Consider the following 15,475-nt stretch of genomic DNA (forward strand, 5'->3'; position numbering starts at 1 on the left):
GAATTGGAGTATAATACCCTTCATTAATTGTACTAATCAAGCATTCATTAATTATTTCTTATGACTATAAATAATAAAATTATTGAGAATAATTTAAGAAGTTTGCAATAAATGTTTATTAAAAAATGTGATTTTATTTTAAAAGTGATATTTCTCCTATAAATAAAAAGAGAGGAAGTAATTCTTGACTAACTCATGCATAAAGACCAATGCAATTAGTCAATGTCCCTAAAACATTCTAATTTTTTCAAACAAATCATTCATTAGATACAGTTGTGTGTATGTGAATATTAAAACGAGGAGACAACATGGCTTGGTCATGTGTTGAGCAATAGCTTGACAGAGAGCTATATGGTTATAATTTTTTGGTAATAAATTACTGGTATTTGAAAATCATATTAGACACTGACTTTAAATTCTAAAGTTTAAACAAAAGGTAATTCCTTCAAAGGCAAATTCAAATGCATCCTTTTTATGAGGACTAGCATCTATTGATATGATTATTACAATTTATGCATATACTTTTGGATAGTGATGACTCATTAATAATTAATAAATATACAATATCCTGGAAACCTAGAGCCGACAACAATAAATGAAATTTCACGTGTTGATTAATATCCAAAGAAGCAGTGGGAGCAACATGATGGAAACTTGAGTGGCGTGCACTAAAGCATCAGAAACTGGACTAGGTGACGGAGATGGGGAAAATGCCCCAAACGGCATTACGGGATCTAAATTTATTGATGGCCAAGGCGACGCTGCATTGTAAGTCTGATTCGCTGCATAAAATTGATAATTACACTGTCAGTTCAGAAATTCTGAAACCTCTTGATGGTTTGCTTTTCATGGTCAGAAACTTACCGGGGCACCTCAGATAAGAAGATTCCGACACGCTGCAAAACGATCAACGCAGGCTCTAATATTGTTAGAAGTTCGTCTCCAAGACATACAATTTATAAAATTCATATTCCACGCGTCGTTTTGTCTTATATTCTTGCCATATGATATGCCAACGTGATTCAGAGGGGTTCCAATGCCCTACTTTTTAATATCATTTGCAATGCTGTGACTTCTTATTATATAAAATAAAAAATATTTTAATATTTTATTGTAATAAAATGAAGTTTTTTAATACTTTTTTACGATTTTTTAAATTGTGCAGTTTTGATTTAAAAAAATTATAAAAAATGCAAAACTACACTGTTTCATCACAGCAATATATCAAAATGTTTTTTTATTTTAATTTTAAGTACTCCCTTTGTTAAAAAATATAAAGCATTTTCTTAAGTTAGATATTAAATATATAAAATATTTTTAATTTTTTAATATATAATTAATGAGTTTTCTTTAAAAATATCCTTCATGAATAAACTACTTAACCCTTCACCTCTAAATAAGACACCTTGTTAAATAAAGACATATATGAAAAGATTGTGTTCATTTAAACACAATTAACTAACTCATTTTGTACATAATTTGATTAAAAATATCATATAATTTTTAAGATAAGAATTAGAATTCAATGATTAAAAGAAAAACAAGAGAAAAATAACTGAGAAGTCGAGATCGTGTAATAAATGAGAGGAGTGGTGCATTAGAGATCCCAAATTGGATATTGTATGTGAGCGTATTATTAAGAACGTACCTTCTTAGAATCTTACCACCTCTGTGGCCACGATAGACACACTGGGTGACATTGCAGCCAGATTTGAAATAAGTGACATGTTGGTCTCCAATTACAAGATTGGAATCTTTGCACTGTAAATTGAAGCAGGGAGCTTCCAGACCAGATGGATAACATTGCAGCCTGAATACGTTCCCCAAGAGAGATAGGGTTAATTAATCATGATTAAACAGAACTTGCAAACGTACACATAAATTTCTATGTTGTAATATTGTAATATATATATATATATATATATATATATGTATCACCTGAGATCGATGGGGCCACAAGAGCATTTGATGCAGTCTGTGGCAGTAAGAGCATATGAGCCATTTGGGACGATGAGACTCTCGTTGTACCAATTCAGGCTTGCTGATGAACAAGCTGCAAATATATGTGCAAACCACAGTACAAGCATACACCATGTATCATATATGAATATTGGTTCTTATCATCAACATCTATGTTACTTGTATTGTATATGTGCATTACTCTGACGAAAAATTAACCAAAAATTGGAATTTTGTCGCCCAATTATAAAGATTCCTGTGTTGCAGTTATTGATTATTTGTTGATTCTTTATGGTCTCAACAATCAAGTATCAGTTTATGGATTCCACTCATTTTCGTTGGAAAAATTTGAACCTCAATTGAATGATAAAATTGCTATTTTCTTTCATTTACTGAAGACACTCCACGTGTATTGATTTGAGTTTAAAATGAGTTATATTATTTATCATTGACTAAAGTATACTTTTAATCCTCTAATTTTATATAAGATTTTAATTTGATCCTTTAATTTTGTCAAGTATTTTTTTTAATCATCTAATCCTAATATCATTTGTTTGGAATGATTATTTTTTGTGTTAATCATTATTGTTTTGAAAAAACTAAACTTATCATGTTAACATTTGAAAATATTTTGTCAACATTTAAAAGTTTAATATAAAAATTTGTTAGGGTAAAACTAATAGTGTCAAAGTTAAAGAATTAAAAAAAACTTTATAAAATTAAAATATTAAAATAAAATGTTATGTAAAATTAAATGATTAAATATATGCTGTAACTTTTATCATTTATCTGTTGGCCAGATGAATGAAAATTGAACATGGACCCAATAATTTTGGGCCTCAGCATCCAGGCGAATTGACAAGGAGACTCGTAACTTGGGTCATGGGTGCGTTGGGCTTGGTGAGGCATCGATTACTGACCCAGAAAGTGGGCTTCAACCAAAAATGGACCAGGTGCCTTTTGACCAAGATGTCAACAATGACATGGAGGAATGGCCAAAAATTATTATTTTTTATAAACTGGCGAAAAATATTGTTTTTAATAAACGGCTGAAAAATATTTTAATATTTGATCAGCCATGAGCCCATGACAAGGAAAGGGCAAAGCCGAAGGCAGCGAGCATTAAATTAAATTCTAAAAAAAAAAACAGAGACAGAGAGAACGCAGCGAGCATTAAAAGCGAACAAAATAGTATGAATTACTGTTTCCAAACCCTGACCAATCTGAAAGATTTGACCGTTGCCTGTAGAAAAAAATATCTGATTGAACCGGCTTCCATTTTGACCCAGGGTAATTCTTGTAGGCCCAAAAGAAAACCCAAGAACCGGAGCCATTGAACCGTTTTGACTCATTTTTGATATATGTGCATATATTATTTTTATTTAATTATTATATTGTTGGTTAAACTATGAAACCTGATCCACGGATGTTTTTAATTTATTATTCCATTCGGTTCTTATAATAAAAAATAGGGAAAATAAATCAAGACTCATGCTGCAAAGAGGCCAGGTACCAACAAAATGAAGACAAAGTGCAAATATTACTGTACCAACCTGCAATGGGAATAGCTATTATATCTCCCGGTTCGACCGCGTCCTGACTCAGTCCATTGATTGCCTCCAAATCCGACACTGTCGTTTTCGAACCCGACGCTATACTCCTCAAGCTCTCCCCCTCGCTCACCGCATACGACATATACACCGTCGTTTCGCCATTCCTCACGTTATTGAAGCACGTGCACGGCAACGGAATCACCAACTTCCCTCCGTTCGTCAAACGATTCGTCGCATTGATGCTGTTCACGCTCGCTATCTGGTCCGCGCTCACCAGCCGGCCGATTCCCTCCGATATGTTCTCCAGTGTGTCCGATGCCTGCACGTTGTAGATTGTGGACATAGATCTCCGGATTCCGTCGACACAAGGGCACGAGATGGGGATCTTCACGATGGATTTGGATCTGATGATCTGATCGGCGAGTTTCTGTGACATCGGGAAGACGGAGTTGGCGGCGAGGATGTTGGAGACATTGACCTGAAAGCGCGAGGCGATTTCGGATAGCTTGGAGTCCCAGGGTAGGACGAAGGAGAGGAGGGAAAAGCAGGAGTCTGAGGAGACGCATGGTTCGATGATGGATTTGGTTTGGACGAGGCAGAGAACGCTGAAAAGCGCGAGGCCCAATGGAAACTGGGTATGGCTCTTCATCATGTTTGTTTGTTTGGCGAGAACGTGAAGGAAAAGAGGTCACGGTGAGTGTGTGATGATTGTTCTTAATTCGTAAGTAAATTTTGGGGAGACTGGATAGGTAGATGTGCACATGGAGATGGTGTTGAATTTTTGGAAGCTTGTGCAGACAGAATGTTTCTGGTTTGAAGAGACGATGAGTGATGATATAGCATGCAAGAATGGGATTCTGGTAGCGAGTAATTGCTAGCAACCTACCAGTCATTTAAGATGAGGTAGATTATAGAACCTGCATTTACATAAAGAATTTAAACCAGCCACATTACAAGACAAGGAACTGTAACTGTTGTTTATCAAGGACAAACAAATTAAAACTCCCACTTTGGCAATCATACACTAGACTGATTTTCAACTTGAACATTCATATATTTTCTCAGTCGAAAATTTTGAATTCAGTGAAGGCTAATATATTATTGACTGTATAGTTTTCATTTGCTAGATAAGATTAGATAATGGTCTGAAAATAATTGACTGTAGTTCATCAGGGGGGAAAAGGACAAAAACCCCATGTTAGAAATCATATAGTTGACTGATTTTCAAGATGAATGAATAAACTGGTTTTCAAGTTGGACATTCGTTGATTTCCTCAGTTGAAAAGTTTGATTTGCAGGCCTATACCATTTGTACGATTTTTCTTAGTCGCAGAGTTAAGATATATAACAATCTATTGAACAATTTTACATTCCAATTTAGATAAGAGGTCATATAGTATCTAGTCTGCATTTTTCACATTTGCAGACTTGAATGTAGAGAATGTATTTGGATAAAAAATAAAACGTATATGTATACCAAAAATAAACAATAAAAAGGTAAATGAGTGTAAGCACGTTATGTGAACTCCACACAATTATACTTTCTGGTGTTGAACTTATTCAAATATATTAATAAATAATTAGGCGAATTCCAATTTATATAATAATATGATTCAATATATATCTTAATATAAATGTGGTTAACAATTCAGAGTGTAAAATATGGAATTTTATTGAGATTTATGATGAAAAAGATTTAGTACAAAATTATATATATATATATATATATATATGAAATAATTAATGTCGAACCGTATCTCGAATAGTATTATTTTCAATAGAAGAATACATGTATCTAATTAAAAAAAATCAACATCAATATAAAATACAAAACCTATAATAAACTATTCTATTTATATATGTAAATAATACACATAGTTTCGCATTTCATGATCTTATTTAATAAAAGATAGCAATGATGGTTTAAGGCCAAAGGCACTGGGAAGATTTAGATGGTCCGGACGTAACACCTTTTAATTTATAACTATAATTATGTTTTATATTTATTGAAATAAAAATTTATTAATTTCTTTACTAAATATTTTATCATCAATTATAATAGTGCAAATTTAATTTGAATAGTTCAATTTAATTTTAAAATATTTATGTATTGACTATCTAGATGTATTTTGTACAGTCTAGATTTAATATTAAAATTTTTTATAATTTTTATATTTTTTTTTTGATAAATATAATATTAAAAATTTAAATATATAATCTTTTAACTATAGTTTTTTTTTACAAAATTACAAGTTAAAAGTTTTAAATTTGAAATGTATAGAATACATATAGATAATCAATACATAAAAATATAAAAATTTTAATATTAAATTGGATCCTCTAAATTAAATATAGACTAAATTAGTCATGAAAAGATTTATTAAAAATTTTTTATAACTTTTATTTTAAAAATATAATTATTTAAATCTGAACCATTTAAATTTTTAATTTAGATGGTTCAAATATCATCATCCTAGTGAGCACCATGGTAAAAGGGGAAAAAAGGAAATAAAAGACAAGGCAAGAGAATTAGAGAAATGAAACGGCAGAGCATTATCAAGCGTGAAGGAAAATCAGAGAAATAAGAAATGATCTACGTGAGCAAGGACGAAGCATGTGAAATCTGATCAATGTGTAGAGAATTACATTAGAAGTTAAGGTAAAGAATCACTAAATTTTGCATAATGAATTCTCACATAAGCCCTCGAGTTTGTGTCTGTGGTTGTTATTAGAAAGATGGTTCCCAATCGTGATGGGGCATTCGACGATGGTGTCGATGTTGGCATTGGTGATAGTGACAGTATTGGTGCTGGTGCGATATCAGAAGTCTGCATAAGTTGAGCATGGAGAAGTACTTTTCGTTAATAGATGATGCGGTGAAAATGGTTGAAGAAACTAAGAAAAGATTTGTGCATGAGGACTTAAAATTAGATAAAGGTGCAAAGTTAGATGATTCGAGTCAAAGAAAAGGATTAGGAAGTGAGGGGAATGACAAGCAAGTATTTGACAAGGACCATGAGTTTGAGAAAGAATTTGAGAAGTGGTTGAATCTTATCTAAGTTGGTATAAGAAGCATGAGAAACAATTGGAAAAGACTAATAGAAACGTAAAATATTCACTTGTTGACATTTAGAATCCAAAGATAAGTATAAGACAGAATCATTTGATTAATGAGGATAAGGATGAAGATGAAGATAGTAGAGCTAAAGAGGAGGCACTCAGAGGTGAGTCAACTAGTGAAGATAACACTAGTAAAGATAATGAATACTTTAGGCACTTAGGATTAGATGGAGACAGTCATAGTGAGGACAACAATAGTGAAGAGGAGGAAATGGGAGATGAGATGGGCCCAGGCAATGAAGATGGGCTTGCAGTTAAAGTCAGAGGGAGAATGCCCATAATTGGAGATGGTTTCTGCAATGGTTTTAGACCTCCCTTGAATTATGTAGAGGCCTTCTGCTAGTGAGGACTTGCGACCAAAAAAGGCTAGTAAATCTATTAACCAAACACCTCTTCTACTATCCACTCATGCACTCTCCCAACAAGACCAAACTAAGAGCAACCAAGGTACTCAATAGTCTATCAACCACAGGCCTCCCCTACCATCCACTCCTACAATTGACACCAATGTACCACTCTAGACACTTTACAACAGAGGAATTTATCGACTAAGGACTGAGGTTGGCATAGGATTCGATTTGATGAAGTCACAGGAAGGACAATTTATAATGTAAGTTTAATTTATAGCTTTGTAGTAATTGATTGACATTTCCTCATAGATTCTATACAATAACACACATTACAATTTACATATGCAGTCTAGAATGCCATCTAAGATGGTACTTGAAGAGGGCACAGTTGAGGAGTATATGCATTAAAATGCAGATCCAAAAATGAGGTTCCCAATCCCCAAAAAGAGTCATCTACAAAGAGAGAAGCAAACACTGGCCAATAGACTAATTAGGAGTGCATCAAGAGGTTTAGATACAAATATTGATCAACCCTCAAACTTCCATTCAAACCACCTGGTTTAAGATGATAGGGAAATCTTAGTGTTAGTGGCTCCCACCTTGAAAGTCAAAGGATAGACAGGAAAGATCAAAGAGAAAAGAGACTATCATTTAGTTTGTGTTAGGCCAACCTTTTAATTTGCCATAATTTCTTCTATGATTTGTATGTAGCCATTATGTATATGACAAACTTTAATGTTGGCACCATTATTTTGTATTTTGTATGGAGTCATCATCCATATTTTGTATGCTGCCATTCTAACGTGGCAAAGTGATTTAGCTGTGTTCTCATTATAGACTTGAGTATGTTATAACTTCATAACTATATTAATTAATGTTATTGTCTTATTAGCCAACCTTTAAAGGTTTATAGTTCATTATTACATTTTGATAGTAATTTATTAAAGTTCATTTTAGTTATTCAACCTTCATAGATACATAAAAAATACAAGTACATAAAAACATGACTAGATATGCCATCTTCAAAAATGCATAAAACACAATTTTTCTTACAAAATTCCAAAAATTCAATGGTCTCAAACAAAAGCATAAAGGGTTCATATGACTATTACAAAAATAAAATACATTTTCATAAAATATAATACATTTTCATAAACAAAGGAACAACTAAATATGACCCAAGGAACAACTATGACAATATTAAAATTTCTATTGCCATCTTTAGCTTCTTCATCTCATCCAACCCACGTATAATACCATCAATCTTTTCTTCCTTCTCTCTTTGTCCACACAGCCTTTTATTCTCTTCAATCAACCTCTCAATATGACCTAAAAGCACAAGAATAACCTGCTTCGACTTTTCCTCCATTTTATTGTCTAGCCATGAGAAAAAAATGACATCTACCCTGACATTCATCTTTGACACTCAGTGCCCAAACCACACAAACTTAAATCAAGAGAGATTAGTGCTAAGGCATATTTAGCTGTAGTTTTTACGCTCAAAAACCTTTTTCCAAGGTTGTTCTTAGTCCATAATGTCTACCTCGGTGCAATTTTTCCACAAAAGCAATACCTCAGTAGGCGTAGGTAGTTTATATATCCAGCTCCTCGACTCTTGAATGCGACCATCCTTTGACTGATACCCGACAAAGAACATGAAGAATCGCCCACCAAACTTGCTCATGACATTGTACTCATCGAGAAGTACTTCATACTTGATCTCAAATGGAGACAAATGCAAAAAATGGTCCATAGTTTGCTTCAATGTTTGTTCAACTTAAATACCTTGATACTCCTCGTTTCTTCTTTCTTCTTTTCCCAGACAAACTTGACTGCACAAACAATCAACACAATTTGACTAAACATCAGGGTAGCAATATAATGATTCTTTGATTTTAAGGGGTATAAATGACTTATAGTTAAATTTAAGGTCATTTGCAATCTTTCATATACACTTCAAGGACGTTTTTTATCTTTAACTATGTGCATGTGTGTGTACATACTTACATATGTGCGTGTGTGTTTGTGCATGCGCATTTTTATTTTTAAAATTTGTATTATTATCTCCTTAAGTAAAGTTTTATCTTTATTATTATTCTTTTTGTTCAAAAATATAAAATATTTTTAATCAAATCTCATCTTCTAATAAAACAATTACCTATCTTTAAACTAACAATATATTGCTATACATTTTTATTTAATAGGATGTTTCACTCTAAAATAAATATAAAGTAATTTATCTATGGCACTTAAAAAAATAATTATTATATTTTAAAATATTAAAAATATTTTATATTTTTAATATCTAAATCCGGCAATGTTATATAGTAGTGAATGCTGGGCTCTAACGGGACAGCAAAAGCATAAAATTGGAGTAGCAGAGATGAGAATGTTACGATGGATGTGCGGACATACACGTAAAGATAAAATTCGAAATGAGCACATACGTGAAAAAGTGAGGGTGGCACCTATTGAGGAAAAAATGGTAGAAAATCGGTTGAGATGGTTTGGGCATGTACAAAGAAGACCAAGGGAGGCACCAGTGAGAAGAGTGGAACATATAACTTTGAGTCCGATTAAGAGAGGTAGAGGAAGGCCTAAGAGAACACTCTTGGAAGTTGTTGAACGTGATCTCTTAATTAATAATATTTCTAAAAGCTTAATAAATGATAGAGCACAATGGCGTCTTGCAATCCATGTAGCCGACCCCACCTAGTGGGATAAAGGCTTGTTGTTGTTGTTGTTGTAATATTTAAATCCTTCAAACCAATATTTTTAAACGGAGGAGTGCTTTGAAAATCATTTTAAATTTTTATGATAATTTTGACTTTTAAAATATTATTTGCCCTAGTGGTGGACTCTTGACCAGCGGGGGAGCTCATCGCGGCTCTGAACGATCCACCGTGGAACTCATCGGGGAAGCCTGGGCCCTGAAGGAAGAGTGACTTTTCATTGCGAAAAAAAGGTACTGCAATACTATAGACTTTGAATGCATAGAATTGCTATCGGAGAACCTAGTAGTGTGATTCCTATGTTTCTGTAACCATTCGATAACATTAGAAGTTAACTTATCCTAATTCGGAGTCATCCTAATACTCCGGCGGGATGACGAATCCCAATCGCGGAAGGCCAAAACCGGAAATTTCAAGCATCAACCATTCGGCGAAGCGGAGGATGTTTTATCAATTGGAATCTTCGAGCACTCACATGAAGAAGCGGCGGCTGTTCCCGAAGTCGGAGCCTGTAACCCGGAACCCTGGGCATAATTGGAGCTCGTGCACTTTGAACCGATTGGAAGCCTTCCGTTCTTCATCTCGAGTTCGCAGGAAGAAAATGGCAAGAAAATCCATTGACGATGTGTCTTCTCGGAGATGGGTTTTTTCTTCCGAAGATCATTTTAACTATAAGGGTAAGGAATTAACGTAGCTTTTGGAAGAAAAAAATGGATAATAAGTGCGTGAATTCTGATTTCCTCTGAAACGTTGCCTGTGGATTTATGTTTATGTACTGCATTGAAAGGAAAGAGAGAAAACGGATGGCGGTGTGTGATTGACATTTTAAGATAAACACATGAGGGTGCGTGGCTATACATTGATGAGATGGTATCGGGTAGTGGGACTTGTTTATGTTGATCTCGTGATCTTTCTTCTCAACCCTTGCCTTCTCTTGCAGATAAGATTGTGGTTGTGTCTTACAATATCCTCGGTGTTGAAAATGCGTCAAAGCACCCGGATTTGTATTCTAATATTCCACATCGTTTTCTGGAGTGGGATCGGCGGAAATTACTTATTCGTGAGGAGATTTATAACTATAATGCTAGCATACTGTGTTTCCAGGTAGTTTATTAATTATTATGAACGTCTGTTATGCACAGCATGCAGTATGCGTTAGAATTTCAAAATCTCATTATCAAGATCTATGCTATTGTGGATGCATAATAGAGTAGGACTGATTCTTGTTTATCAAGGACTGCATTATCATAACCTTTTATATGACTGCAGGAGGTTGATCGCTTTGATAACTTGGATAATCTTCTCCAAAATGATGGCTTTAAAGGTGTTTACAAGGTATTATATGGCAGAGAGTTTGTGTCTGTGTAAACTTTCAGATCAATTTTTATGGTCCAAATAATCAGTTTATTAGCTCACATGGATTAGCATTATTAATCATCTTCAGGCTCGCACAGGGGAAGCATATGATGGGTGTGCTGTATTCTGGAAAGACAAATTGTGGGTTTCCATTACCCCCAAGTGATTAATGTTGCTAATAGTTTTTGCTTTTTCTACTAATTCGTTCTGTGTATGACATTTCCTACCATGTTTTCTCTCTCTGGTAAATATGATTGCCCACTATTTGTTAATGAGCGCTGGGCAGACTGGCGGTCTAAACATCCCTCTATGGGCTAATATGGGTGGAAGTGGAATTGAGTTCTACAGAATTTATTTTGGCATTCTTCTCATGTTATTTGTGCATCACATTCTTTTCCCCAAAAAAAAAAAAAAATGTATGGGCATCTAGACGAGGACGATCTTTGCTTCTCTATTGCTATTGTTTGCCCTCTCTGTCAGTTTGCTGAATCAAGCTAGGCTATATTTTGAAAGCAGATTTACCCTTTTGCATCAAGAAGACATAGAATTCCAACAATTTGGCCTTCGTAACAATGTTGCCCAGCTTTGCATTTTGGAGGTATTTAGGATTTGATATATTATTTTGGTTTCTCTTATCTCCGTTATGGGTTTGATCTATTCTTATTGACACATTATATGTGATCACATTGTTGCTCTGATATTACCAATATTTCCCATAACTTATTTCTCTGCTTCTAGTAGCGTACCTTAATTATGTCCTGGCAGTCCTTAGTGCAAGTGGTGTGCTGTCATTGATATATATATATATATATATATGTATGTATGTATGTATATCAGTTTGATGTGTTGCTTTAGTGCTGTGGTTTGTAGGATATGTGATGCAGAACCAAAAAAAAAATAATAATAATAAAAATAAAATATCTTCAATCTTCAAATCTTCTCAAATCTTTGGTTATTCTTTTTTTCCTTTCTTTCCTTCAATATGGTATTTATAAAAGTGGTGTAGATTCCGGATGTGGAAATCCTATTGCCTCTTTTTACCTATTCTGCATTTGATTAATTGTATGAAAATAGATTTAAAACTTAATAATAGGCATTTCTGCTAGGCTGGTCTATATTTGGTGAACATTTTCCCCCAGTTGTCCCCATAGTTTCTTTCTACTATCTTGTTTCCTGGTAGTGCTTTTTTTACCTACACTGTCCTGCTAATATTTTTTCTTATTGGCTGTTCTTTTATATGTTAAAGTTGGTTTTCTTATTTTTATTAATTTATTACTCTATATTTCCATTTTGGGCAGGTGAAGCGTGATAAACTAGAATCTGATGCATGCAGCCCAACAATATTGTGAGTTTTACATCTCTTAAATCAGTAGAACTCAGCATGCATGGTGAATGTAATCAGCAATATTCTGATATATTGTTTCACATATGTATTGCTTGGTGTAATTTTAGTTTAGTCACTTTGAGTGGTAATGATGGAGTGGGCCAAACCTTGCAGAGTGTTCACCAAATGCTGCATCTGATTTTTTAATGGAAAATCTTTCCTTAACAATAACTTACCTGCATGCACACGGACAGACATGGTGTCTTTTGTAAATGAAAGAGCCTTATTGAATCACTAAGTTTTTGTGTATTTTCTACTTGTTTATTGAACTTTCATTTGCATTTTGGACACCATTGACCAGAAATAGAAGATTTTTAGTCGGAAATATACATGTATTGTTCAACCCAAAACGAGGAGACATCAAGCTAGGCCAGGTACTTGTCTGATCTTCTCTGCCACCAGGGTTGCATTATATTTACATCTAGCTTGAAGGGATTTTATTTGTGGTTCTGATTCTTTCTATGTGAAAATCTTTTTTCCCCCTGGGCTGGGAGTGATTCTAATGATTTTTCATTCAAATTTTGACTGAATGTTTCCTTTGTTTTTAGAAGAAAATATTAGTAGTAGCCTGTAGTTAATTAAATTTCCTATTTATTTTATTGATCCTGCTAATTTCTATGTGACTTCATGATTTAGGTCAGGCTTTTTGTTGATAAAGCTTACAAGCTATCCCAAGAATGGGGCAACATTCCTGTTATTCTTGCTGGTGATTTAAATAGTGTTCCACAAGTAAGATTTTGCCTTTGTACCTTTTTGTTGAGAAACTTCAGATTTAAGGCTCTTTGCTATTAAGTAACAGGCTATTACTTGATCGCTAATATTCTTTTTCATGCCACACTATTAGAGTGCAATATATGAATTCCTGGCTTCTTCCAAGGTGAGTCCCAAATCTCCTGGTCATGGTATATTTTCAAGCGTCTAGGCAATAACCTTTTGTTTTAGCATTTGAAGAGAAATTTGTTCATATGAATAGCTTCCAATTAAGCCATCCATTATGCTTGCCAAAAAAATAAAAAATAAATAAAAATTAAGCAATCTGTTGTCTGTTGCGCCCTTTTCCCTTGGGGCTTGTGGGATGCTATGGCGTAAACACTAGTTGTATAGCCTTATTGAGTTTCTGTATACTGAAGCTATCGTCCCACTTGTTGCAGTTGGACATCCAATTATATAATCGCAGAAATATGTCAGGACAGCTTGAAGCCTCGTCCAATTGTAGAGTTTTCAGATCTCAAGTTGGTTATGAAGCCAGGTTGTTTTCAAATCCTTAAGAGTCCCGTTCTATTGAACTATTCCATGTGATGCAAAGCATGTCTTGACCTACGAACAGTCAGTAGATTCTTTTAGAAGTCGCATATCATTTGACTTCAGGACGTCTTTTTGTTTATATCAGTAATTATGCAGGCTTTATGCTTAACAGTAAGGTTTGGGGTCATTGTTTGTGGATGATGTGTGGGTATTATGTATTATTAATGATTCGGGTGTGTATCTGGTGCAGCATATCAATGTCTGTTTCAAGGCAATTGGTATATAGATGGAGTGAGGAAGAATTAGAACTTGCAACTGGTGCAGAAGGAGTCACTCATCTCCAGAGTCATCTAAAGCTCCACAGTGCATATGCCAGTATTCCAGTATGATGTTTTGATCTGCCAGTTATATTTCTCCATCTTGGCAAATTTGGCATGGCACTTGGCTGTCTTGGCTTCATTTCCATTTCAGCTCATACTGGTTGTTCTCGCATAAATCTTGTATACTTGCTGCTGACAGGGAAACAATAAAACGAGGGATGACATTGGGGAGCCCTTGGCAACATCATATCACTCCAAGTTCATGGGAACTGTTGATTATATCTGGTAGTTTTCTAGTTTCCCAGTGCGCACTCAGATTGTTTGCCTTTATAAGTCATGACTAATGATGTTATTCATTGGCAGGCACACAAAGGAATTAGTTCCTGTTAGAGTTCTCGAAACCTTGCCCATTGATATTCTAAGAGCAACTAAAGGACTTCCTAGTGAGGTACCGCACTTGAGCCCATTGATATCCATGTTGGATTCTCTGTGTCTATTCAATGACTGTTTTTGACCCTGCAGAAATGGGGAAGTGACCATCTTGCTCTTGTATGCGAGTTTGCTTTTGCAAACTACGAAGATGGGTCCTGATTGGCTTGGGTAAGTTAGCCATTCCAACATTGTGTTGGATGTACAAGCTTTGAGGTGATTGACAAGGCTCGAATTTATCGTTGCTGAAGATCTGCAAACTCCCTCTTACCATTCGGGTATGCTGCATGAAAGTCCTTTTGAAATTCATTTAACAAAATCGACACGGTGAGTGCCCAACGTATCCGCGGTTATGCGTTGCAGAGAAGAGTCGGTATATCTCAAGGTATTGCAAAGGTTCAGAGGCACTGGTGCCATTATACATTGCATCTCCTTGGATCATGTGGAAACAACTTTGAATTTGTACAAATTTATCCCATTTGATTTGACAAGTTAGGCTCATACGTTGTGTTAGCTTTCTTTCAAAGCAACATCATAAAAGATGTTGCCTGCTGTATGATAAAATGAAATTCTTGCGTATTTCTTATCTGAGTGACGGTATTTGCGAAAAATGGGAATTGAAGACGATAATGGCAAGGGAAAAGTGAAGTCGCTTTATCAAATAGGAAATGTGGATTTTTTTTTTATAAGATTTCAAACTTTAATTTATCATGATTATTTTTTTTTATTAGACTTTATTTAAGCTTTATCGGTAGACTCTTGCGAACATATCAGCACATGGCACGAGATTTTAAGAGAAGTAATCACATGGGCCCCAAATCACTCTTTTGCGAAAGTCAGAAAACAAACTCCAAATAAATAAAAGGATAAAGTCTATATTTAGTATTATAATTTTTGAAAAATTTTAATTTAATTGTTTAATTTTATAAACTATTTTTTTAATTTTCTAATCATAATGTTGTTAATTTTAAATAATTATTTTTTAGATGTTGGTAGAAATTTCTTTTGTTAATGAAACTAATTGTGT

At 34.2% G+C, this 15,475-nt stretch overlaps 2 protein-coding genes across 6 annotated transcripts; one reads left to right on the plus strand and one right to left on the minus strand.

Moving 5' to 3' along the window:
* Nucleotides 1–519: 519 nt before the first annotated feature.
* LOC129293699 (lysM domain-containing GPI-anchored protein 1-like) lies at nt 520–4,382 on the minus strand. Its single transcript, XM_054931782.1, has 5 exons — nt 3,513–4,382; nt 1,939–2,053; nt 1,649–1,810; nt 865–896; nt 520–782 (listed from the first exon to the last, which is right to left on the minus strand). Exons 1-5 carry the CDS (start codon nt 4,162–4,164, stop codon nt 604–606), a joined length of 1,140 nt encoding a protein of 379 aa, XP_054787757.1. The 5' UTR covers nt 4,165–4,382; the 3' UTR covers nt 520–603.
* Nucleotides 4,383–9,825: 5,443 nt separating this feature from the next.
* Nucleotides 9,826–15,059, plus strand: LOC129293251 (carbon catabolite repressor protein 4 homolog 5-like). 5 transcript variants are annotated; one of them, XM_054931111.1, is made up of 15 exons: nt 9,838–9,947; nt 10,043–10,391; nt 10,655–10,818; nt 10,984–11,049; nt 11,159–11,211; nt 11,584–11,668; nt 12,369–12,415; nt 12,756–12,828; nt 13,091–13,183; nt 13,299–13,331; nt 13,606–13,703; nt 13,950–14,082; nt 14,219–14,304; nt 14,383–14,467; nt 14,542–15,059. In XM_054931111.1, the coding sequence occupies exons 2-15, from the start codon at nt 10,088–10,090 to the stop codon at nt 14,608–14,610; spliced, it is 1,389 nt and encodes a 462-aa protein (XP_054787086.1). In that variant the 5' UTR covers nt 9,838–9,947; nt 10,043–10,087; the 3' UTR covers nt 14,611–15,059. The 5 variants fall into 5 exon arrangements, 4 of the variants coding, with proteins under 4 accessions (XP_054787088.1, XP_054787087.1, XP_054787086.1 ...); XM_054931112.1 differs by having other exon boundaries at nt 9,827–10,391; nt 11,587–11,668; XR_008589125.1 differs by lacking the exon at nt 14,542–15,059 and having other exon boundaries at nt 9,826–10,391; nt 13,950–14,103.
* Nucleotides 15,060–15,475: the final 416 nt, after the last annotated feature.

The sequence above is a fragment of the Prosopis cineraria genome, unplaced genomic scaffold (genome assembly GCF_029017545.1).
Source record: "Prosopis cineraria cultivar Desert tree isolate PC_DT_omini unplaced genomic scaffold, ASM2901754v1 PC14, whole genome shotgun sequence".
NCBI classification, from domain to species: Eukaryota; Viridiplantae; Streptophyta; class Magnoliopsida; order Fabales; family Fabaceae; genus Prosopis; species Prosopis cineraria.